The sequence below is a fragment of the Pseudophryne corroboree genome, chromosome 4 (genome assembly GCF_028390025.1).
Source record: "Pseudophryne corroboree isolate aPseCor3 chromosome 4, aPseCor3.hap2, whole genome shotgun sequence".
Lineage (NCBI taxonomy): Eukaryota > Metazoa > Chordata > Amphibia > Anura > Myobatrachidae > Pseudophryne > Pseudophryne corroboree.
Window position 1 is genome coordinate 859,275,955 of NC_086447.1, and position 27,418 is coordinate 859,303,372.

At 46.0% G+C, this 27,418-nt stretch overlaps 1 protein-coding gene across 1 annotated transcript in view; it reads left to right on the top strand.

Moving 5' to 3' along the window:
• Nucleotides 1–436: 436 nt before the first annotated feature.
• The window catches only part of LHCGR (luteinizing hormone/choriogonadotropin receptor), a 444,743-nt gene continuing 417,761 nt past the window's right edge, over nt 437–27,418 (top strand). Inside the window, exon 1 of the mRNA XM_063918688.1 lies at nt 437–851. Coding sequence (XP_063774758.1) covers nt 697–851 — 155 coding nt within the window. The 5' untranslated portion in view covers nt 437–696. The remainder of the gene's footprint in view (nt 852–27,418) is intronic.

Below are 27,418 nucleotides of genomic sequence, written 5' to 3' on the forward strand. Positions count from 1 at the left end.
CACTTCTCCGCTCTTATCACTGCTTAGTAAATGTCCCCCTTAGTTCCTAAGATTTGTACATCCCTAAAAACATATGAAAGCACGTGGGGGTCACACTGAATAATTCTGGAGGTTAACAGTTAAATAAATGCAATGCGATATGTGCCACTCCTATATTATATGGCTGCTGCTGTACATGGCCCTTCTACTACACAATATAACCAGAATATATTGCCGGGCATAGCTAGATTTATTATCACACACTTGCCCATGATCAGATGGCACGCAGCCATCCTGTAACCGCTCTCTGCACCTCTCCCCTCTCACCACCAGAAAGAAAAATAGCACCCATTCAGAGGGTGGCATTCTGCCTAATTATTATACAGTAATCAACAATTATACGTCTCCATGTCGCTTCACTATACCGTCATGGGAAACCTTCGTTACGGGGGCTAGAGCAGAGATTCATTTATGCAGCTAACTTTTTGATATGGGAGTGAAATTTTAATTTTCCAAAGTTAAAGACAGGAGGAGCCCTGACAACGATTCACGGTTAGTCAGTATAAAGGCAGCCTAAAAATAGGAACACGTTGCTTTTCATGAAATACAAACTGTTCCATCTCCCAGCTGTAATTCACCGCAAACAAAAAGTTAAGGGCATGGCAAAAGAAAAATGGAATTAAAATAGCCCTGCTGCTAATCTCTTAACGACTCACCATGGAGACCCTGAATTTGTATTACCTTCTACTATATCTGCCTTACCTGAAGCCAGTCTGTTCAGTTACTGATGCTTGCCAGCAATGCGACTGCACTGGTGTAAACCTGACTTGTTCCGCTCGGACACCAGGGCTCACATCACCTGGCTTGGAACTGTAAGTACCAGATGTTCTTCAATACCATGTGCCTATAAATATTATTGTATAATCTGATCCTGTGGTGTAATTACAGCATTGTAGTCATGTTTGTGTTTCCTTTTGCGCACTTATCTTGGGTTCTCAGTAACACGTTCTGCATTGATGTAAATATAGACTGCATATACCGTCTTAATAAATAATACAGTTTAAATGGTGTAATGTCCATAATACAACATGTTGCTATGTAACAGTTTGTGTTTTCTGTACTTGTTGTTAGTTGCTCGTAGTTACACAACTTAGTATCTAGGTTTTATGTCGGTTTTCCCAATTGATGGGATAAAGTGCTCAATGTAACCACAAACGGAAGTATCATAAGTTAAGCACCAATGCACATATCATTAGCATATGGCAGGCGTCTGAATTACCATAATACGCATCTAAACACCTGTAGGGTGACAGCTACAAGAGCAGAATACAAATCACACTCTTGAGATCACACTCCTGCTTCAAGGACCCACTGTTGCAATGTATTATTTCTACATGGAAAAACGCTAGTATTGATTTTTCTTTTTTTCTTTTATGAGAATATATGTGCCTCTCACTGTTCATTGTAACGTAAAACAGAGCTTTTCACTGTGCGTAACATTTTAAAATACAATAAAAATACAAAGATCTATGTTTACGACAAAGTATATCCATGTGGTTTTTTTTTTATTCAGAGAATGCACTTTAGATGTTAGTAAATACTGTAATACTTTATTTCAAACTTCAGAGTAGATTTTATGGTGTGTATACAGTATGAGGCGCAGGATGCAGTAGTGTTGTGTTGTTTTGTTTACGGTTTATTGCACAGTGTTTCTTGTATAAGGCAGGTGGAAACCCTACAGTATTGTTTGTAACATGAGTTGCTGATGAAGGTTTGGCTATAGGATGTATTGCCGAAATGTAAACAATTCAAATATCAATTGTCCTTTATATATTGTGTATGGGTGACACTTTCAGCTTGTAACATGGCAGTAGCTGATTGCTTGTTACTTTGGGGGACATGTACTAAGCAGTGATAAAAGTGGAGAAGTGAGGCAGTGGAGAAGTTGCCCATAGCAACCAATCAGCATTGACAAAACATTTAAAATTTGCATACTATAAACATATACAGAGCAGCTGATTGGTTGCCATGGGCAACTTCTCCACTGGCTCATTTCTCCACATCTATCACTGCTTAGTACATGTCCCCCTGAATCTCTATTTACTTTATCACTCACCATGGCTTAGTAAATAGACTCCTTTGTCCCTCTCCACTTTATCACTCTCCATGGTTTAATACAGCTCCCCCACAGCCTGTAAAATGACTGGAGCTGATTAGGACATTGAGATCTATGTACTAAGACTTGGAGACAGATAAAGTAGATGGAGATAAAATAACTAGTCAATCAGCTCCTAACTGCCTGTGTTTGAAAATTGACAAGTATGAGTTGGCTGGCTGATACTTTATCTCTCTCCACTTTATCTTTCTCTCCAAGGGTTAGTACATAGACCCTCTGATCTTTCTTCACTTTGTCTCCATGCTTTAATGCATCTCCCCCTGGGTAACAAAAATAAACTGTAAGAGGTTTTTCTGGCCAGCTATACAGTACATTATAACCAATATACCAGTGCATCAAGATATTATAATAGTGTACAGTAATACTGGTGCCACCAGTGACCTCTAGACCCCATCCCTGCCCCTGACCTGCCTGTAGATACCAGTCTTGGGAGAGGAAGAGGAACATGGGCACCATGGTGATAGGGATGTATTTGCTTTGCTATCTTGGAACAGATTAAATGTCCTCTCTGTCAACTTTGCTCCAGAACAGCTTTATTTGATGTCCAATAACAGTTCATTAACTCAGCCAGGAGATAACTCCGTCCAGTGCTCTAATCTACCCACAGACACAACACAGGTGAATGGTGGGTCTACTCAGACCTTCATAGCCAATTTGGTGACCTACTGTAAAATTCCTAAATGGAGGACTACAGTGTAGTCTTTGGAGGGTTTTCACAGTTCCAGGGACTCCTGTATGTATGGCACAATGTAATATCAGGAATTTTGGAGAACATTATTTCCTAACATGAATCTGCCTAAGGAAATATGTAACTCTATCAGCATTAAGTGATGCCCGTGGAGGCATGTCTAGTCATCCAGTATTGCAGCCTTGCTATACCACCATGATAGCTGTTCCGGCAACATCATCATCTTAAAAATAGCATTAACAGAGCAAAAGCAAGAACTATGAATGCAGCAATGTTTTATAATGTTTAAATGCAAAACATGCCGCACATTTTACTTGGTTTTAGTGCTGCTTTATATTTGGATGTCAAGAAGAGGACACCACTTGATAAATCTATCCCTTGATGTCTACAATCTCCAATCACATACATGTGGCCCAGTCTACATACATGACACTGTGTTTTGCCTGGTTTTTTTTTTTTTTTTTTTAGAGTGTTGCCTTCAGTTTACTTTAAAGGTGCCTGTTACGACTTCCAGTTTCAGCTTTGCCCAACCTGCTACAGCTCTCTCGCCCGCTGTACGGCCTACACACAGCGCTACCGGGCACCTGCAGCTCCTGGAGCCAATTTCACCGGGTGTGATACAGAAGATAGACATTGTAAAGGTCGACCGTCAAAAGGTCAACAGGGTGAAAAGGTTATCCCTCAAAAGGTCGGCAAGGTCAAAAGGTCAACATGAAAAAGCTTGACATAAAAAAGTTGATTTTTAAAAAAAATATTTTGTGTTTTAAATATATTTCACCCAAATTTGTGAAGTGCGTTCGCTCGTCATGCTTTAGGTTCTTCAGGCTCACTTCGCTCACCACACTTCAGGCTCGGTGACTCACTTTGCTTGCCACAAGGTTACTACAGGTAATTATTTGTGACATAGAGAGTACATGCAGCAAAAGTTGACATAAAAACATGGAAAAACCCTAAAAAAACATGTGTCGACAATATGTTGACCATATGTGTTGACATTTTGAACTTCGTCCACCTTTTGAACCCATCGACCTTCTGACTGTCCACCTTTTGACTCTGTCCATCTTTTGACTGTCAACCCTATGGTGTTGACCTTTTAACTATCAACCACCTCCTATTTCACTCTGCGTGGTGAGGTTTTTGATGCCTCCCATGCCCAGCAAGAAACAACGCCCGCAGCATGACAGGCACCACACAGAAGCCAATATGGCACCAGATGCCGAAGATTCTTCTGACTCTCTGCCTCCAATGGCTACCACGAATGTCTTGGGGACGATTTCACTACCATTACCTCCACCGAGTACTACCTTCCCTTGACACACCAGTCACATATGGGAAATTAGTGCACACAGAGGGTTTTGGACACTGAGCACAGAGTGGGTGAATTATTTCATGATGTGACAACCTTGATATCCACCTCTAATAAACCAGAATGTTCCTAGCACCAGATTTGGAATAATTTAGGTAATCTCGATAACAGATCACAAAGCAGAAAGCTCAGGATAGTATTGTAGGTCTCCTCAGTAATAAGATCGGGGGGTAAATTTACTAAGATGGGAGTTCTATTTAAGATGGGATGTTGCCCATAGCAACCAATCAGTTTCCAGGTATTATCTTCTAGAAGGTGCTAGATAAATGAGTAGTAGAATCTGATTGGTTGCTATGGGCAACATCCCATCTTAAATAGAACTCCCATCTTAGTAAATTTACCCCCGGGAAAGTGACTTTACACATAATACTTTGCCTGCTTTGGTACATACTGTATTCAAGATGTCTTTGAAGATACTGTATAGGGGCCCGTTTATCAATGAATGATGAAATTTGTTGCGTATAATAAATGGTGCTCCAGCCAATCAGTTCCCAACTGTCATTTTTTTTAAACACATGACAGGAGCTGGTTGGCTAGAACACCATTTACCATATGCAACGAGTTTTATCATTTACAACGAGTTTTATCACTTGTTGATAAATGAGCCTCTTAGTCATAGAACGTGCACTTCATGTGGGCCCACAGCATACTCAACCATGAGCCCATCCACGAGTGGTGCTATTCAAGTGTCTCAATTATTTATAGAAAGAAGAATTCTTGTTCACCTGATGCAAACATAGTCATTTATTATGGGATTCTTAACTTTCGAAACTATTCGGCTGAGCGATAGCATGGAAAGAATTCTCTTCAGTGTGTTCGAAATTTGCACTTTTGTTCACTGCTCATCCCCAGATGTACAGTATGGTGTCTCTTCTTTTGTGAACTTCTCCTCTGTGGATGTGAAACATTAATTCCTGGAACTACCAACTGGTTCTCTGCAATGTATTAATACTAGTGACATACTGTAGCTCTACCCTCTTAGTAATATTATATAGCTTAATGGTAATTCGCTAACTATAGCCATTTTCTCATTCTTGCTCACTCAGCTGAGCTGGTTAGGCATTTGTCCTCCTCTATTACTGGTTGTTTTATGTTTCCAAGTGTGATTGTTTGGAAGTTCTTTATCATTACGTAATAATGTTGTTTTGCGGCAAAATTACAAATGATGTCTGAAAACTCTGCATTTTCTCATGTGTTTCATTACTTGTGCTTGTTTGTCTTCCCTGAGATGTTCCTCGCTCTTTGTTTTACCCAACCTTCCTTCCCGCCTTCTGTTACTGGTGATCAGCAAGCCTCATTATAATTTGTTGTGAGTTACCAGTGTCTTTTACTCCCCAGTTGGGAATTTAAATGGCTAATCTTAAAATAGATTCATTGACTACTGGTGGTATTAATTCCCCTCAAAAAAGAAAGAAAATTCTGATGTACAGTACTTACACAAACTCAAGCTAGAGGTTGGGTTTCTTCAGGAGACAAATTTTCTATCTCCACCTGTATTTAGATTGAATATGCTAAATTGGTCTGTTTTGGCATTGGTTCCTTATAATTCTTATACCAGAGGTATGGTGCTCCTTGCTAAGTGTCAACTACAGGTAGCGCTTATATCTACTAAGGTAGATCCTGATGGTTACTTTCTTATTTGCAAAGTTGCAATTGCCCATCAATCATTTATCTTATACCATGTTTATGCTCCAAATGTGTTTTCCAATGTGCTTTTTCCAACATGATTAGCCGATCTGAGTTATTTTCAAGATACAGTACGCCTTTGTTGCTATGTGAGGACTTTAACTAAATTTCTTTATTGCAATTAGATAAACAACACCCTAATAAGGGTGGTAGTAGTAGGCCACCACAGTTTGGAGTACCTACGTTTGTTCGAAAATTACAACTTTTAGATGTTTGGGCATACTTGTCAACCTGGATTCCCCTTCTTCTGGGAGGGAGTAGCCCGGTTGGCATATAGGGGGTGTGGCCGAGGCACGGCCGGGGACATGGCTGACAGGGTGGTGGACTTCAGGGGGTGGAACCTTTAGAACGCAATATCGTGGCTCCGCTCCCCACTGTACAGTGCCGAGGAAACAGGCACTGTAGAGCAGGGGACGGGGCTATGATTCACGTCATCGCCCCCCCACACTGCCCACTTCCGCTAACAGCAGAAGTGTAGTGCGGGCGGTGCATCTAAATCCGGGACACTTGCCTGCCTTTTTGGGGGGCTGAGAGGGTAACCCGGTTTTTGGGAGCCTCCTCGCCATTCTGGGAGGGTGAGGCAAGTCTGTGTTTGGAAGGATTTTCATACATTGATAAAGAATTTACCTGTCTAGAATAGATTATATGTCATCATCTGAGACATTAATTCCCACAATTTCACTAATTTGGTTAGAATTTCACATTGATCTAAATCAGTGGTTCTCAAACTCTGTCCTCACCCCACACAGTTTACCCAGCAGGTGCATTGTGTACGACCAACTGTCACATTTTAAAAATCCACAGAGGACCTGGAAAACATGAACTGTGTGGGGTCCTAAGGACCAAATTTGAGAAACTGTGACCTACAGTAGATAGAGACCCTTACAGAATTTGGAGGTTTCTCTCCAGAGTATTCCAGTCAGTGTGCCATCCAACCGGAATTTGCGATCTCCTCTGCCTATCAATCAGGCAGAGGCGGTCGCGGGGCGGGTGGGGGCAGGCAATGCTCTCTGTTTCCAGCGAGGATACAGAGCGCTGCGAGGGCGGGGCTGGTCGAACGGTGGGCGGTGCGGCGTGAACGGGGGGGTGTTGGGGGTGTGATCATGGCAGCTGCGTGATGTCACACGCAGCCGCCGTGATGGGTAAGATGGCGCCGGGTCTCCTGTGGGTGCAGCAGGAGGCATCAATAGGTTTTACGATGAAGCAGAAATTGCAAGGTGATCAAAAGAAGAAGATGAATAGGAGAAGAACAGAAGGACAGCAGACTATCTTCCACACCTGCAATCAACAGCCTACAGAGAGTAACCTAATCCAGTACAACCAACGCCTGCAATCCACACAGCCTGGACACTGACCTCCCTGTCTGATTAAGTAACAGCCATACTGCTCTCACACATTGCTTTCTGCTCCTCATTTATACTCTCTTCAACCACTGTGTAACATTCTCAGTGTTTCCATTCCCTCCATTATTTACAGAAAAACTGGTCTCCACTGTCTCTGCTTTGACTACATCCCCCTTCTCATTGTTATTTATTTATTACAGCCACTCCATTCAATACTATTCCTCTGAACAACACTACTGAACAGGAATTATGGCTTCTCGATCCTGTCCCATACCAATCCTCACTGCTAGATCACCCACCACCCAAATTTCCAGACTACCCACACGCATTAAGAACCCAGCCAACCTGATCCCCATTTCCCCCGTCCCCTCCCTTCCCTTCTCCTGTGCACTCTGGAATGCTAGATCAATCTGCAACAAGTTGCCAACTATCCACGACCTCTTCATCTCCCACTCTTTTAACCTTCTCGCCATCACTGAAACCTGGCTCTCCTCCTCTGACACCACCTCCCCTGCTGCCCTCTCCTACGGAGGCCTCTCCTTCACCCACACGGTCAGACCTGATGGCCGCCAGGGTGGAGGCGTGGGCATCCTTCTCTCTCCTAACTGCACCTTTCGTGTCATCCCACCTGAGCCCTCCCTCACCTTCTCCACCTTTGAGGTCCACACTATCCGCCTCTTCTACCCCATTCACCTCCATGTGGCAGTGATCTACCGCCCCCCTGGCCGCTGTACACCTTTCCTTGACAACTTTGCTGCCTGGCTTCCCCACTTTCTCTCCTCCGACCTCCCCTCTATCATCCTCAGTGACTTTAACATCCCTATCGACATCACTAATGCAGCTTCCTCTAACCTTCTTGCTCTTTCCACCTCCTTTGGACTTTCTCAATGGTCCTCCACCCCTACTCACAATCTCGGCCACTCCCTCGACCTTGTCTTTACCCACCGATGTGATCTCTCTGATTTCTCTAATTCTTCCTTTCCTCTCTCTGACCACCATCTGCTTCTTTCACCCTCTCATCTTCCCCTCTCTGCCCCACACCCAGACCCACCATCACCAGACGCAATCTCGGGTCCCTCAACCCCGCTATCATGTCCTCCCTTGAGACCTTCCTCTCTCCTCTTTCCACTATGACTTGTCCCAACCAGGCAGCCTCCTTCTATAACTCTTCCCTTACTGCTGCTCTTGACTCTGTGGCCCCCCTCTCATCTGTCCCCCTCCGCCGCTCCAAACCCCAACCCTGGCACACCAAACTCACACGATTCCTACAAAAATGTTCACAGTCTGCAGAACGCTCCTGGAGGAGATCCCACTCTCTGGCGGACTTTCTCCATTTCAAATTTATCCTCTCTTCCTATAGCTCTGCTCTTTCTCTCGCCAAGCAATCCTTTTTCCAAACACTCATCTCTTCTCAGTCCTCCAGTCCACGCCGACTCTTTGAAACTTTCAACACTCTCCTTCGCCCCCCTCCTCCTCCCCTCCCCTCTTCCCTCACTCCCACTGACTTTGCCTCTTTCTTCATCTCCAAAATTGAGGATATTCAAAATTACATCTCCTCCCGTCACCCCTCTGCTGCCCCCCTGCTCCCACCAACCCTCCCGTCCATCTATCCCACCTTGTCCTGCTTCCGTCCCACCTCAGACAAGGAAGTCCACTCCCTCATCTTATCCTCTCCCCCCACAACCTGCCACTTGGACCCCCTCCCGTCTTCTCCGCTCCCTCCCCCCCACTGCCTGCTCCCACCTTGCTCACCTCTTTAACCTATCGCTCTCTACTGGCATCTTTCCCTCACCATTCAAACATGCTCTGGTGTCCCCTATTCTCAAAAAAAGCCAACCTCGACCCTTCATCACTCACTAGCTACCGCCCCATCTCTCTTCTCCCTTTCGCCTCCAAACTACTTGAACGACTGGTCTACAGCCGTCTCACAAGCTACCTCTCTGACCACTCCATCCTTGATCCACTACAATCTGGCTTTCGCCCACTCCACTCCACCGAGACTGCCCTGGTGAAAGTCACCAGTGACCTGCTTTCGGCCAAATCCAAGGGCCACTTCTCTTTGCTCATCCTTCTGGACCTCTCTGCTGCCTTTGACACCGTGGATCACCCTCTCCTCCTCCGCACACTCCAAAATGTTGGCCTCTCTAGCACCGTCCTTGACTGGTTTACCTCATACCTCACTAACCGCTCCTTCTCTGTGTCTGCCTCCGGAACCACCTCACACCCTTCCATCCTTCCTGTTGGTGTCCCTCAGGGTTCTGTCCTAGGCCCCCTTCTGTTCTCCCTCTACACCTCTTCCCTGGGTGCGCTCATTAACTCATTTGGCCTTCGATACCACCTCTATGCTGATGACACACAACTCTACCTCTCCTCTCCTGATCTGTCCCCCTCTGTCCTCTCTCAGGTCTCCAGCTGCCTCTCTGCCATCTCCTCCTGGATGTCTGAGCGCTCTCTGAAGCTCAACATGGATAAAACTGAACTTATTATCTTTCCCCCAGCCAGAGCAACACCCCCTACAAATATCTCTATCACTGTTGACAACACTATCATCTCCCCCGTTCCCCAACTCCGCTGCCTGGGCGTCACTCTTGACTCCTCCCTCTTCTTTGCACCCTACATCCAAGCTCTGGCGCAATCTTGTCGGTTCAAGCTACGCAACATTGCTCGCATCAGGCCATTTCTCTCCCAGAGTGCAACTAAACTTATCATCCACTCACTGGTCATCTCACGACTTGACTACTGCAATATAGAGATGTGCACTTGAAATTTTTCGGGTTTTGTGTTTTGGTTTTGGGTTCGGTTCCGCGGCCGTGTTTTGGGTTCGACCGCGTTTAGGCAAAACCTCACCAAATTTTTTTTGTCGGATTCGGGTGTGTTTTGGATTCGGGTGTTTTTTTTAAAAAACACTAAAAAACAGCTTAAATCATAGAATTTGGGGGTCATTTTGATCCCAAAGTATTATTAACCTCAAAATCCATAATTTCCACTCATTTTCAGTCTATTCTGAATACCTCACACCTCACAATATTATTTTTAGTCCTAAAATTTGCACCGAGGTCGCTGGATGACTAAGCTAAGCGACCCTAGTGGCCGACACAAACACCGGGCCCATCTAGGAGTGGCACTGCAGTGTCACGCAGGATGGCCCTTCCAAAGAACACTCCCCAAACAGCACATGACGCAAAGAAAAAAAGAGGCGCAATGAGGTAGCTGTGTGAGTAAGATAAGCGACCCTAGTGGCCGACACAAACACCGGGCCAATCTAGGAGTGGCACTGCAGTGTCACGCAGGATGGCCCTTCCAAAAAACACTCCCCAAACAGCACATGACGCAAAGAAAAAAAGAGGCGCAATGAGGTAGCTGTGTGAGTAAGCTAAGCGACCCTAGTGGCCGACACAAACACCTGGCCCATCTAGGAGTGGCACTGCAGTGTCACGCAGGATGGCCCTTCCAAAAAACACTCCCCAAACAGCACATGACGCAAAGAAGAAAAAAGAGGCGCAATGAGGTAGCTCTGTGAGTAAGATAAGCGACCCTAGTGGCCGACACAAACACCGGGTCCATCTAGGAGTGGCACTGCAGTGTCACGCAGGATGGCCCTTCCAAAAAACACTCCACAAACAGCACATGACGCAAATAAAAATGAAAGAAAAAAGAGGTGCAAGATGGAATTGTCCTTGGGACCTCCCACCCACCCTTATGTTGTATAAACAGGACATGCACACTTTAACCAACCCATCATTTCAGTGACAGGGTCTGCCACACGACTGTGACTGAAATGACGGGTTGGTTTGGACCCCCACCGAAAAAGAAGCAATTAATCTCTCCTTGCACAAACTGGCTCTACAGAGGCAAGATGTCCACCTCATCATCATCCTCCGATATATCACCGTGTACATCCCGCTCCTCACAGATTATCAATTCGTCCCCACTGGAATCCACCATCTCAGCTCCCTGTGTACTTTGTGGAGGCAATTGCTGCTGGTCAATGTCTCCACGGAGGAATTGATTATAATTCATTTTAATGAACATCATCTTCTCCACATTTTCTGGAAGTAACCTCGTACGCCGATTGCTGACAAGGTGAGCGGCGGCACTAAACACTCTTTCGGAGTACACACTTGTGGGAGGGCAACTTAGGTAGAATAAAGCCAGTTTGTGCAAGGGCCTCCAAATTGCCTCTTTTTCCTGCCAGTATAAGTACGGACTGTCTGACGTGCCTACTTGGATGCGGTCACTCATATAATCCTCCACCATTCTTTCAATGGTGACAGAATCATATGCAGTGACAGTAGACGACATGTCCGTAATCGTTGTCAGGTCCTTCAGTCCGGACCAGATGTCAGCATCAGCAGTCGCTCCAGACTGCCCTGCATCACCGCCAGCGGGTGGGCTCGGAATTCTGAGCCTTTTCCTCGCACCCCCAGTTGCGGGAGAATGTGAAGGAGGAGATGTTGACAGGTCGCGTTCCGCTTGACTTGACAATTTTGTCACCAGCAGGTCTTTGAACCCCAGCAGACTTGTGTCTGCCGGAAAGAGAGATCCAAGGTAGGTTTTAAATCTAGGATCGAGCACGGTGGCCAAAATGTAGTGCTCTGATTTCAACAGATTGACCACCCGTGAATCCTTGTTAAGCGAATTAAGGGCTGCATCCACAAGTCCCACATGCCTAGCGGAATCGCTCCCTTTTAGCTCCTCCTTCAATGCCTCCAGCTTCTTCTGCAAAAGCCTGATGAGGGGAATGACCTGACTCAGACTGGCAGTGTCTGAACTGACTTCACGTGTGGCAAGTTCAAAAGGTTGCAGAACCTTGCACAACGTTGAAATCATTCTCCACTGCGTTTGAGACAGGTACATTCCACCTCCTATATCGTGCTCAATTGTATAGGCTTGAATGGCCTTTTGCTGCTCCTCCAACCTCTGAAGCATATAGAGGGTTGAATTCCACCTCGTTACCACTTCTTGCTTCAGATGATGGCAGGGCAGGTTCAGGCGTTTTTGGTGGTGCTCCAGTTTTCTGTACGTGGTGCCTGTACGCCGAAAGTGTCCCGCAATTCTTCTGGCCACCGACAGCATCTCTTGCACGCCCCTCTCGTTTTTTAAAAAATTCTGCACCACCAAATTCAAGGTATGTGCAAAACATGGGACGTGCTGGAATTTGCCCATATTTAATGCACACACAATATTGCTGGCGTTGTCCGATGCCACAAATCCACAGGAGAGTCCAATTGGGGTAAGCCATTCCGCGATGATCTTCCTCAGTTGCCGTAAGAGGTTTTCAGCTGTGTGCGTATTCTGGAAACCGGTGATACAAAGCGTAGCCTGCCTAGGAAAGAGTTGGCGTTTGCGAGATGCTGCTACTGGTGCCGCCGCTGCTGTTCTTGCGGCGGGAGTCCATACATCTACCCAGTGGGCTGTCACAGTCATATAGTCCTGACCCTGCCCTGCTCCACTTGTCCACATGTCCGTGGTTAAGTGGACATTGGGTACAGCTGCATTTTTTAGGACACTGGTGACTCTTTTTCTGAGGTCTGTGTACATTTTCGGTATCGCCTGCCTAGAGAAATGGAACCTAGATGGTATTTGGTACCGGGGACACAGTACCTCCAACAAGTCTCTAGTTGGCTCTGCAGTAATGATGGATACCGGAACCACGTTTCTCACCACCCAGGATGCCAAGGCCTCAGTTATCCGCTTTGCAGCAGGATGACTGCTGTGATATTTCATCTTCCTCGCAAAGGACTGTTGGACAGTCAATTGCTTGGTGGAAGTAGTAAAAGTGGTCTTACGAGTACGACTTCCCCTCTGGGATGACCATCGACTCCCAGCAGCAACAACAGCAGCGCCAGCAGCAGTAGGCGTTACACGCAAGGATGCATCGGAGGAATCCCAGGCAGGAGAGGACTCGTCAGAATTGCCAGTGACATGGCCTGCAGGACTATTGGCATTCCTGGGGAAGGAGGAAATTGACACTGAGGGAGTTTGTGGGGTGGTTTGCGTGAGCTTGGTTACAAGAGGAAGGGATTTACTGGTCAGTGGACTGCTTCCGCTGTCGCCCAAAGTTTTTGAACTTGTCACTGACTTATTATGAATGCGCTGCAGGTGACGTATAAGGGAGGATGTTCCGAGGTGGTTAACGTCCTTACCCCTACTTATTACAGCTTGACAAAGACAACACACGGCTTGACAAATGTTGTCCGCATTTCTGGTGAAATACTTCCACACCGAAGAGCTGATTTTTTTGGTATTTTCACCAGGCATGTCAACGGCCCTATTCCTCCCACGGACAACAGGTGTCTCCCCGGGTGCCTGACTTAAACAAACCACCTCACCATCAGAATCCTCCTTGTCAATTTCCTCCCCAGCGCCAGCAACACCCATATCCTCCTCATCCTGGTGTACTTCAACACTGACATCTTCAATCTGACTATCAGGAACTGGACTGCGGGTGCTCCTTCCAGCACTTGCAGGGGGCGTGCAAATGGTGGAAGGCGCATGCTCTTCACGTCCAGTGTTGGGAAGGTCAGGCATCGCAACCGACACAATTGGACTCTCCTTGTGGATTTGGGATTTGGAAGAACGCACAGTTCTTTGCGGTGCTTTTGCCAGCTTGAGTCTTTTCAGTTTTCTAGCGAGAGGCTGAGTGCTTCCATCCTCATGTGAAGCTGAACCACTAGCCATGAACATAGGCCAGGGCCTCAGCCGTTCCTTGCCACTCCGTGTGGTAAATGGCATATTGGCAAGTTTACGCTTCTCCTCCGACAATTTTATTTTAGATTTTGGAGTCCTTTTTTTACTGATATTTGGTGTTTTGGATTTTACATGCTCTGTACTATGACATTGGGCATCGGCCTTGGCAGACGACGTTGCTGGCATTTCATCGTCTCGGCCATGACTAGTGGCAGCAGCTTCAACACGAGGTGGAAGTGGATCTTGATCTTTCCCTAATTTTGGAACCTCAACATTTTTGTTCTCCATATTTTAATAGGCACAACTAAAAGACACAGAGGTAGCTACAGCCGTGGACTACCGTACTGTGTCTGCTGCTAATATAGACTGGATGATAATGAGATGAAATCAATATATATATATATAATATCACTAGTACTGCAGCCGGACAGGTATATAATATATATTTATTATGTACTAATGACTGATGACGGACCTGCTGGACACTGTCAGCTCAGCAGCACCGCAGACTGCTACAGTAAGCTACTATAGTAGTATGTATCAAGAAGAAAGAAAAAAAAAAAAACCACGGGTAGGTGGTATACAATTATGGATGGACCAGCGACTGCCGACACAGAGGTAGCTACAGCCGTGGACTACCGTACTGTGTCTGCTGCTAATATAGACTGGATGATAATGAGATGAAATCAATATATATATATATATAATATCACACTAGTACTGCATCCGGACAGGTATATAATATATATTTATTATGTACTAATGACTGATGACGGACCTGCTGGACACTGTCAGCTCAGCAGCACCGCAGACTGCTACAGTAAGCTACTATAGTAGTATGTATCAAGAAGAAAGAAAAAAAAAACCACGGGTAGGTGGTATACAATTATGGATGGACCAGCGACTGCCGACACAGAGGTAGCTACAGCCGTGGACTACCGTACTGTGTCTGCTGCTAATATAGACTGGATGATAATGAGATGAAATCAATATATATATATATATAATATCACACTAGTACTGCAGCCGGACAGGTATATAATATATATTTATTATGTACTAATGACTGATGACGGACCTGCTGGACACTGTCAGCTCAGCAGCACCGCAGACTGCTACAGTAAGCTACTATAGTAGTATGTATCAAGAAGAGAGAAAAAAAAAAACCACGGGTAGGTGGTATACAATTATGGATGGACCAGCGACTGCCGACACAGAGGTAGCTACAGCCGTGGACTACCATACTGTGTCTGCTGCTAATATAGACTGGATGATAATGAGATGAAATCAATATATATATATATAATATCACTAGTACTGCAGCCGGACAGGTATATAATATATATTTATTATGTAATGACTGATGATGGACCTGCTGGACACTGTCAGCTCAGCAGCACCACAGACTGCTACAGTAAGCTACTATAGTAGTATGTATCAAGAAGAAAGAAAAAAAAAAAAACCACGGGTAGGTGGTATACAATATTATATATATATTATATACAATTATATATATATATTATATATATTAAACTGGTGGTGATTATTATAAACTGGTGGTCAGGTCACTGGTCACACTATCAGCAACTTGCAAGTAGTACTCCTAAGCAGACAATCACAATATATATTATACTGGTGGTCAGTGTGGTCACAATGGCAGTGTGGCACTCTGGCAGCAAAAGTGTGCACTGTACGTTATATGTACTCCTGAGTCCTGCTCTCAGACTCTAACTGCTCCCCACTGTCAGTGTCTCCCCCACAAGTCAGATATACATTATACAGTCACACTATCTATCTATCACTTCAGCAAGTAGTAGTACTCCTCCTAAAGTACTCCTCCTAATGCTCCCCAAAATTACTACTGTGTCTCTCTCTACTCTAGTCTCACTCTCTATAAACGGAGAGGACGCCAGCCACGTCCTCTCCCTATCAATCTCAATGCACGTGTGAAAATGGCGGCGACGCGCGGCTCCTTATATAGAATCCGAGTCTCGCGATAGAATCCGAGCCTCGCGAGAATCCGACAGCGGGATGATGACGTTCGGGCGCGCTCGGGTTAACCGAGCAAGGCGGGAAGATCCGAGTCGCTCGGACCCGTGTAAAAAAACATGAAGTTCGGGCGGGTTCGGATTCCGAGGAACCGAACCCGCTCATCTCTACTGCAATGTGCTCCTCACTGGCCTCACTTGCTCCCACATTGCTCCCCTCCAATCTGTCCTCAACTCTGCAGCTAGGCTCATCTTCCTCTCCCGCCGCTCCACTTCTGCCACTCCCCTTCAACAAAATCTACACTGGCTCCCATTCCCCTACAGAATCCTCTTCAAACTCCTCACCCTCACATACAAGGCCATCTCTAATTCCACTGCTCCCTACATCTCCAACCTCCTCTCCCTTCATACTCCCTCCCGCCCACTACGGTCGGCTGATGACCGTCACCTCTCCTCTGCCTTGGTCACGGCTTCCCATGCACGAGTTAGGATTTTGCCCGTGCTGCACCCCTTCAGTGGAATGCGCTCCCCCGCTCCATTAGACTCTCCCCGACCTTGCAAAGCTTCAAACGGGCATTGAAAACCCACCTATTTATCAAAGCGTACCCCTCCAATGCATAACCTAGTCCTTAGGCTGCTCCTCCATCCCCCTGCCCCATGCCTTGGACATCTCTGCTTTGCTCGCATACCACCATCAGGCTTCTACCTGCTTGCTTGCACCTCATGTCATCTGTCTGTTGCCCCTCCCCACTAGATTGTTAGCTCTTCAGAGCAGGGCCCTCTTTCCTCTTGTCTAAACCCTCTTCTTGACACATTTCACTCAGCGACCATCTGCTTTCTCTCCTGCTGGTAAAGGCTCATCTCTATCTATGGCCGCCAGCCCCAAGTAGTACAATGATTACTACTTCGCTACTTACATCTAAGCTGTATTATGTCTTGAGAACTGTGTTGCTCTTTGTTACCTGCACTCCATTTTTGTTATTTATTTACTGTTATGCTAAGTTTTGTCTCCCTGTACTGTCCTTTGTACGGCGCTGCGAAACACTTGTGGTGCCCTATAAATAAAATGTAATAATAATAATAATAATTTCTGCTTCATCAAGGGGGGGGAGGCACCTGGCTGCATGCTGGGCGGCCTTGCCCTGCGATGGGCGGCCCCCAGCATGCGATACAAAGGATAGCTAATTCTGCTGATTAGCAGAGTTTGCTATCCAACCTGAATTAGCCCGTATATTTAAATAATTTGTTCCATGCAGAAGAAGACCCTCTGAAAGACATCTAAAACAGTAGTGCGAGGAGCCATCATTTCTTATACTTCTACATATACACGGTCGAGGCACATTATTATGACTACCAGCTAATAGCCAGAGTAACCGCCGTGTGCAGCATGGACAGCAGCTACAGGCTAAACTGTCATTATAGACACACGTCTGGTAGCCTCCAGGTTCATTTTGATGGTGAGATGCTCCAGTGTAGCGTGTCGGTCGGCCCTCATGCACCTTCGCAGCCAATGTTCACCTCTCACATCAATGGCACGTGGCTCTCCAGTTTCCACATCGGTCATTCGCAATGGTGCCATTTGTCCAGTCACAGTACTCCTTCACCACAGCAGCACGCGAACAGTTCACAAACTGCACTGATTCAGACATACTGCCACCCTTGGCCTGAAAGCCAACAATCATCCCTTTTCGCAACTCGGATAAATCGCCCATGACAGGAACGAGTGATATGTGTGCAGATGGCCTATCACACACTGTATACACCCGCCAAGCCAGCGCACGACACGTGACGCACTTCATGGGCTGCGCACTGTCGACGTCAAATGTAGGAGGTGGTCTTAAAAATGTGACTCAACTGTGTAGAACACACTTGGTAGCTGAGTCTCTACAACAACTAACTTCTGATTATCAGAAGTTTAAGTCAGAACTGTCCAGGTCTCATAGGGCCAAATACCTAGCCTCTAAATCTCAATCTGATGGTCTTTTGTAAAAATGGGCACTCGTTACTATCATATAAACTATAGGTTCCATAGATTTGGTAACAACACAGTAAAACTACTCACTAATCTGCTGAAGGGTGTGAGACCACCTATCATTGTTAACCCTTTTCGTCTCCCGGATGGATCGTTTACATCTTCCGGGGCACAGAATGCAGAAGTCAATGCAAGAAATGTATGCAATTATAAAACTTAAACAAAAAAAACTGTGCCAAGTTGGTAATACATATGTAAATATTAATATAGTTTATCTGCTTTTGATATAAAACTCATACAAGGCTTTTCCTTACCATATAATATTTATTGACACAAGACAAACATTAAAAGCTAATAATAAGCAGATGTATAGTTTCACCACTCTTGCAGGTAGATAATATAAAAATAGATTTAATTATAGTTATGCTGCAAAAGGTATTCCAATGCACAGTAGATTACACATCCTCTAATTAGGGGGATTACCTTCAAGGTGTTGCTGGGTCTCCGTTACCATTTCCCGGTCCCACTAATCAGCAGCTGTGTCCGGCAAGAGTCACTCCAGGCAGGCAGTTTCCAAGCACAAACTGTACCTCCGGTGCACACGGAGGACCTAGTTTACCCCACTCAGATGCTGTGTTTGCTCTGCTGGATTGAGAAAGGGCTGATGGGACTCTGTTAGAAGCAATATAGTAAATAGTTGTACAGTCCCGAGTTCAGTAAAATATCCGGGCACAGTGGTAAGGATTGTTAATTGACAGTGTTCCGTTGGGATATAGTTATGTAGCAAATAGACAGTCACGTATTTCATTCCCTCCCAGAACTTTTTCAAGACATGAGAATATTATGCAACCGAGGATCTGCCCAACACTTACAGCAGCCTACAATCATGTTCTTGACCATGGTATTCTGCCAAAGTATTCAATTCAGCTATCTTGGTGCTCTCTAAAGTAATCTTAGTAAACCCGGTATTGGCCCATTTCACCGTTAAGTATTGACTATAACATTTTAACAAAGAGACTGGCGAAGAGACTTAAGCAAATTTTTACCAATCTTCTAAAGTCTTTGACATGGTACTGTGGCCTCATTTATATGACACCCTGATTAGGTTTGGTTTCCCTGATATATTTATTTCAATGCGGCAAACACTGTATACTTCCCCAGCCCCCCAGGTATTGTGCAGTGGATATGTATTATGGAACTCCTGCACAATTGCATAAAACCCCTAGAGCCATTGCAAGGGTATCCTGCTTACAACTGCCACCCGTTGTTCCCTCACACACATCGGTACTTAGGATGCCACCAGGTCTTATACCTCCAGCAGTAGAGGCTTACATAGTTGACTGGAGAACACAGTTTAGGAGGCTGAAGTAATATACAAAGCACTGACAAACTGGTGCATAAAGGATAAGGGTAGGTCTTCATCAGGACCTCAGCAGGTGCAGATGAAACACAGTGAGTTGGTATGTAGTACTGTGAAGTTGGAATTCACTTGCAGGCTGAGCACAGGATAAATACACTGAGGGAGTAAACAGTGGGTTAACAAGATAGGTACAAGGCAATGGTTCAGGCAAGGTAAAGAGACTAGGTTTCTGACAGGCAGAGTATCCACCAAGCGGGCAGAGTATCCACAGGATATTATATGGAGACATGGAAAACCCCAGAGGGCATGAGCTAAATTAAAGGCATACGATAAAGAGAGTGGTTTGGGGATCCCAGACATTCTCTAAGGCTTTGTGTTTCCGAAGCACAAACTATATATATGACTTATGAGCTGGACTGTGCTCTAGAACTTATTCTTCCCATGAACTGCTCCATGCCCCATTGGCTTACATCCCCCTTTATATTTTTAGCACTATATGTTTTGGAAGACTTACCTATCCTGGTGGCATATTTTCTCTATTTGCCACAGCTCTAGACAATTACATAGACTGTACTTCCACTTAACCAAAAGATATAAGAAGAACAGCATACATGTTTGACACACTATTCTTTCTAGGCTCTCCGGGAAAAATATGGCCTTACCCATAAACATTTTCATATATACCTTTAGAGTAGACTTTTTGGGGGGATCCAATTGCTGGCAATGATCTCGCCCAGAGAATTTGCATGACACCTGCTGCACTTTACAGCGCCAGGATCTCTCTCAAAAGTGTTCACTACCCCATAAGGTAGAGTAGCGAGCACTTTTGAGTAGAGATAAGCAGGTTCGGTTCCCTGAGAAACGAACCCTACCGGATTTCACTCAGTGTCCTGCATCAGTACAGTGGTAGTGTCCTCAGTCCAGTCACAGTGGTGGTGTCTTCTGCTGCCATATGTCCAGTGCTGCTATTTAAGTCCAGTCCAGTGGTGCTGTGTTGTGCTGCATCAGTTCAGGGGTGGTGTATTGTGCTGCATCAGTCCAGTCACAGTGGTGGTGTCCTCTGCTGCCATATGTCCAATGCTGCTGTATAAGTCCAGTCCATTGCAGTGGTGCTGTGTTGTGCTGCATCAGTACAGTGGTAGTGTCTTGTGCTGCATCAGTCCAGTCACAGTGGTGGTGTCCTCTGCTGCCATATGTCCAGTGCTGCTGTATAAGTCCAGTCCATTGCAGTGGTGTTGTGTTATCCTGCATCAGACCAGTGGTGGTGTCCCTGTGTGCTGTATATGTCCAGTGGTACTGCCGTATATGTCCAGTGATACTGCCATATATGTCCAGTGATACTGCCATATATGTCCAGCGGTACTGCCGTATATGTTCAGCGGTACTGCCGTATATGTCCAGCAGTACTGCAGTATATGTCCAGTGGTATTGCCATATAATTTAAGTGATACTGCCGTATATGTCCAGTGTTACTGCCACATAATTCCAGTGGTACTGGCGTATAAATCCAGTGATACTGCTGTATAATTCTAGTGATACTGTCGTATAATTCCAGTGGTACTGGCGTATAAATCCAGTGATACTGCCGTATAAATCCAGTCCAGTGGTACTACCGTATAAGTCCAGTGGTACTGGCATATAAGTCCAGTGATACTGCCGTATAAATCCAGTCCAGTGGTACTGCCGTATAATTCCAGTGGTACTGCCGTATAATTCCAGTGATACTGCCATATAATTCCAGTGATACTGCCGTATAATTCCAGTGGTACTGGCGTATAAGTCCAGTGATACTGCCGTATAAATCCAGTCCAGTGGTACTGCCGTATAAATCCAGTGGTACTGCTGTATAATTCCAGTTGTATTGGCGTATAAATCCAGTGATACTGCCGTATAACTCCAATCCAGTGGTACTGCCGTATAATTCCAGTGATACTGCCATATAATTCCAGTGACACTGCCGTGTAATTCCAGTGGTACTGGCATATAAATCCAGTGATACTGCCATATAAATCCAGTCCAGTGGTACTGGTGTATAAATACAGTGGTACTGCCATATAAGTCCAGTCCAGTGGTGATGCCATATAAGTTCAGTGGTGCTGTCCTGTGCTATATATTATTTGCTCCAAATAAAGGGGTTATTAATTAATCCAAATAATTTTCACAGGGTTTGCCCTGTGTGGTGTAACAAAAATTTGGAGGATAAAATAGGGAAAGATCAAGAACCATATTCTCCTAGTGCTGAAGCTGCTGCCACTAGTCATGACATAGATGATGAAATGAAATCAACGTCGTCTGCCAAGGCCGATGCCCAATGTGATAGCAGAGGGCATGTAAAATCCAAAAAGCCAAAGTTCAGTAAAAAGACCAAAAAAAAGAAATGTAAATGGTCTGAGGAGAAACGTAAACTTGCCAACATGCCATTTACGACATAGAGTGGCAAGGAACGGCTAGGGCCCTGGCTTATGTTCATGACTAGTGGTTCAGCTTCACATGACGATGGAAGCCCTCATTTTCCCACTAGAAAAATTACAAGAGTTAAGCTGGCAAAAGCACAGCAAAGAACTGTGCGTTCTAAGATGGTATCACAAATCCCCAAGGAGAGTCCAAAGTGTCGGCGGTTGCGATGCCTGACCTTCCCAACACTGGACGGGAAGAGGTGGCTCCTTCCACCACTTGCACGCAGGGCCGATGCTAAGGTGTTCGGCGCCCCCCTGCAAACTATAAATTTGCGCCCTCCCATACTTTACAAAGGGACGGACACCCAAAATGTGGTGTGTCCTTACAAGGAAGGGGCGTGACCACACAATAGTACTCCCATTTCAATATACGCCACACAGTAGTAGTGCGCTTATGCTTGAATAATGCCCCCAGTAGTAGTGCCACTTATGCATAATGCGCCCAGTAGTAGCGCCGCTTATGCATAATGCCCGAATAATAGTGTGCTTATGCATGAATATTGGCCCCAGTAGTAGCGGTATACAGATGGAGCAGCGCACATATGATGCGGCTCCATCGCACAGCAGCGTTCCCAGCGTGACTAGGCGATCCGTCCACCTAGTCACGCAGGGAGCGCACAGAGATGCTCCCATTCAAGTGAATGGGGCATGTGCGCGTCAGGGACGCGGCGGTAGGCACGTCAGGCACAGATGGCTCCGTCTGTATATGCATAATGTCTGCAGAAGTGTTACTTATACACATAATGGCTAAACAGATTTTTTTTCCCCTCCACCTCCTCTACTTACTGTTTTCTGTATATACTGTATGCAGCCATGAGAACCCACAGAAAAGGGAGGGCTGGAGAAGAGATGCCAGGAGGACTCCGGAGGCAGTCACAGGCAGGCTGAGGCAGCATACTGTACCATGGATACTGGAGTGGGAGGAGACAGAGTAGGATAGACATAGGACACAGGAGAGGAGGGACCAGTCTGGAAAGGAGCACAGTTTATTGGTGGCTGGTCCCAGGGGAAGGGCCAGCAACTGTGTTGGAAAAATGGTGTTGTGCATAAACCTGAATGAAGCCAGACAGCAGCAGTACTCACAGCTATATGGCAGAAGCCCAAACACCTGCAGCCTCATCACAGCCAGCGGCAGTAGGGGATGTAAGGGACATACTGCATATGCAGTTATCCGTCTGGCTCCGCCCCCGAAACGCCACCCACCCCTCCCGAAACTCCGCCCCTTCTGCTATGCTCGTCTCACACTGCAGTCCACTGTGTGTTTACATCATCAGAGCGGCCGGGACTCGGGAATACAGCTGACGCTGCATGTCTCCTCACCTCCATGTGCATGTGCACAGTGTCAGCGGCACCAAACTTCTACACTGTGTTGGCCTGGCAGCAGGGGAGACCCACGCAGCAGCGGGATGCAGAGTGGGAAGTGCGCCTCTGGAGCTTGGCGCCTACCAGCTCTGCATCCTTTTGCTGAGCGGGTAGTGCCAGGCCTGCCTGCACGCCTTCTGCAAGTGCCGGAAGTAGCATCCACAGTCCAGTTTATGATAGTCAAATTGAAGATGTCACTGTTGAAGTACACCAAGATGAGGATATGGGTGTTGCTGGTGCTGAGGAGGAAGTTGACGATGAAGATTCTGATGGTAATGTTGTTTGTTTATATCAGGCACCGAAGAAGACACCTGTTGTCCGTGGGATGAATAAGCCCATTGTGATGCCTGGGCAAAATACCAAAAAAGCCACCTCTTCTGTGTTGAATATTTCTCCACAGATCCGGACAACAGGTGTCATGCCATGTGTTGCCTCTGGCATAAGTAGGGGTAAGAACATTAACCACCCAAGAACATCCTCCCTTATACGTCACCTGCAGCGCATTCATCAGAAGTCAGTGACAAGTTGTGAAACTTTGGGTAAGAGCGGAAGCAGTCCACTGACACCTAAATCCCTTCTTCCTCTTGTACTCAAGCTCTTGCAAGCCACACCACCAACTCCCTCAACGTCAACTTCCTCCTCAGTCAGGAACGTCAGTAGTCCTGCAGGCCATGTCACTGGCAAGACTGAGGAGTTCTCTCCTAATCGGGATTCCTCCGGAGGATCCTGGAGTGGTACGCATACTGCTGCTGCTGCTGCTGCTGCTGTTGTTGCTGCTGGGAGTCGATCGTCATCCCAGAGGGGAAGTCGGAAGACCACTTGTACTACTTCAACTAAGCAATTGACTGTCCAACAGTCCTTTGTGAGGTAGATGAAATATGACAGCAGTCATCCTGTTGCAAAGCAGATAACTGCGACCTTGACAGCTATGTTGGTGTTAGACGTGTGTCTAGTATCCGCCATTAGTTAAGTGGGACTTAGAGAATTGATGGAGGTAGTGTGTCCCCGGTACCAAATCCCATCTAGGTTCCACTTCACTAGGCAGGCGATATCAAGAATGTACAGAGACGTCAGAACAAGTGTCCACAGTGTCCTAAAAAATGCAGTTGTACCCACTGTCCACTTAACCACGGACATGTGAACAAGTGGAACAGGGCAGACTAAGGACTATATGACTGTGACAGCCCACTGGGTAGATGTATTGCCTCTCGCAGCAACAACAGCAGCGGCGGCACCAGTAGCAGCATCTCGCAAACGCCAACTCGTTCCTAGGCAGTCTACGCTATGTATCACCGCTTTCCGTAAGAGGCACACCGCTGACAACCTCTTACGGAAACTGAGGGACATCATCGCACAATGGCTTACCCCAAATAGACTCTCCTGGGGATTTGTGATATCGGACCACGCCACCAATATTGTGCGTGCATTACCTCTGGGCAAATTCCAGCACGTTCCATGTTTTGCACATACAATTAATTTGGTGGTGCAGAATTTTTGGAAAAATGACGGGTATGCAGGAGATGCTGTTGATGGCTCGAAAAATTGCGGGCCACTTTCGACATTCAGCCACTGCGTGCCGAAGACTGGAGCACCAGCAAACACTCCTGACCCTGCCCCGCCATCACCTAAAGCAAGAGGTGGTAACGAGATGGAATTCAACACTCTATATCAGGCATGTCCAAACTGCGGCCCTCCAGCTGTTGTGAAACTACATATCCCAGCATGCCCTGACACAGTTTTGCTGTCAGTGAATGCTAAAGCTGTGTCAGGGCATGCTGGGATGTGTAGTTTCTCAACAGCTGGAGGGCCGCAGTTTGGACATGCCTGCTCTATATGCTTCAGAGGATGGAGGAGTAGCAAAAGGCCATTGAAGCCTATACATCTACCTATGATATAGGCAAAGGAGGGGGAATACACCTGACTCAAGCACATTGGAGAATGATTTCCGTCTTGTGCAAGGTTCTCCAACCCTTCGAACTTGCCACACGTGAAGTCAGTTCAGACACTGATAGCTTGAGTCAGGTCATTCCCCTCATCAGGCCTTTGCAGAAGCAGCTGGAGAAATTGAAGGAGGAGCTAAGAGGGAGCGATTCCGCTAAGTATGTGGGATTTGTGGATGGAGCCCTTCATTCACTTTGCCAGGATTCAAGGGTGGTCAATCTGTTGAAATCAGAGCACTACATTTTGGCCATCGTGCTCGATCCTAGGTTTAAAGCCTACGTTGTATCTCTCTTTCCGGCAGACACAAGTCTGCAGAGGTTCAAAAACCTGCTGGTGAGAAAATTGACAATACAAGCGGAACGTGACCCGTCAACAGCTCCTCCTTCATTTTTTCCCGCAACTGGGGCTGCAAGGAAAAGTATACGATTTCCTAGCCCACCCACTGGCAGTGATGCAGGGCAGTCAGGAGCGAGTGCTGACATCTGGTCCGGACTGAAGGACCTGCCAACGATTACTGACATGTCTACTGTCACTGCATATCATTCTGTCACCATTGAAAGAATGGTGGAGGATTATATGAGTGACAGCATCCAAGTAGGCATATCAGACAGTGCGTATGTATACTGGCAGCAAAAAGAGGCAATTTGGATGCCCTTGCACAAACTGGCTTTATTTTACCTGAAAGAGTGTTTAGTGCAGCCGTTAACCTTGTCAGCGATCGGTGTAGGAGAAGATGATGTTCATCAAAATGAATTATAAATTACTCCAGGAAGGCCTTTACCAGCAAATGAATCCAGAAAGTACACAGGGACCTGTGATGGTGGATTCCATGGGGGATGAATTAGTACTCTGTGAGGAGGAGGATGTATACAGTGAAAGGTGTGAGGAATCGGAGGATGAGGTTGACATCTTGCCTCTGTAGAGCCAGTTTGTGCATGGAGAGATTGATTGCTTCTTTTTTGGTGGGGGCCCAAACAAACCACTCATTTCAGCCACACTCGTGTGGCAGACCCTGTCGCTGAAATTATTGGTTTGTTAAAGTGTGCATGTCCTGTTTATACAACATAAGGGTGGGAGGGAGGGCCCAAGGACAATTCCATCTTGCACTTCTTTTTCTTCATTGCATTATGTGTTGTTTGGGGACTAGTTTTTTAAAGTGCCATCCTGTCTGACACTGCCGTACAAGTCCAGGGGTACTGCCATATAAGACCAGGGGTACTGCCGTATAAGTCCAGTCCAGTGGTGTTGTCTTGTGCTGCATCAGTCCAGTGGTGGTGTCTTGTGCTGCCATAAGTCCAGTGGTGCTGTCCTGTGCTGTATATTATTTACTCCAAATAAAAAGGTTATATACATTACTTATATTATTATCCACATAATTTTTACAGGGTTTGCCCTGTGTGGTGTAGGGGTACGCTCACCTGTGCTGCATATTATTATAATAGCTCCAAATAAAAGGGTTATTATTATCCAAATTAATTTGACAGGCTTTGCTGTGTGTGTGTGGTTTAGGTGTACACTCTCCTGTGTCACCAATATTGTGCGTGTATTACATCTGGGCAAATTCCAGCACGTTCCATGTTGTTTGTGCGGCACACTTGTGTCGCTTAGCTTAGTCATACAGCTACCTCATTGCACCTCTTTTTCTTCTTTGCATGATGTGCTGTTCGGGGACTAGTTTTTTAAGTGCCATTCTGTCTGAAACTGCAGTGCCACTCCTAGATAGGCCAGGTGTTTGTGCCGTACACTTGTGTCACTTAGCTTAGTCATACAGCTACCTCATTGCACCTCTTTTTCTTCTTTGCATGATGTGCTGTTCGGGGCCTAGTTTTTGTAAGTGCCATCCTGTCTGCCATTGCAATGCCACTTCTAGATGGTCCAGGTGTTTGTGCTGCACACTTGTGTCGCTTGGCTTAGCCATCCAGCTACCTTATTTTGCCTCTTTTTCTTCTTTGCATCATGTGCTGTTTGGGGCCTATTTTTTAAATCTGCTATCCTGTCTGACACTGCAGTGTCACTCCTAGATGGGCCAGGTGTTTGTGCCGCACACTTGTGTCGCTTAGCTTAGTCATCCAGCCAACTCGGTGCAACCTTTTGGCCTAAAAACAATATTGTGAGGTGTGAGGTGTTCAGAATAGACTGGAAATGAGTGGAAATTAATGTTATTGAGGTTAATAATACCGTAGGATCAAAATTACCCCCAAATTATGTGATTTTAGCTGTTTTTATGGGTTGTTTTTTTTCAAAAATCATCCAGATCCAAAACCAAAACACGAAAGGGTGGTTTTGGCAAAATCAATCCAGATCCAAAACACGAGCATGGAACCAGAACCAAAACCAAAACACAAAACACGAAAAGTGCCCGCCGCATATCTCTACTTTTGAGTGAATACGGGTGTGAATCAGGTGGGCAA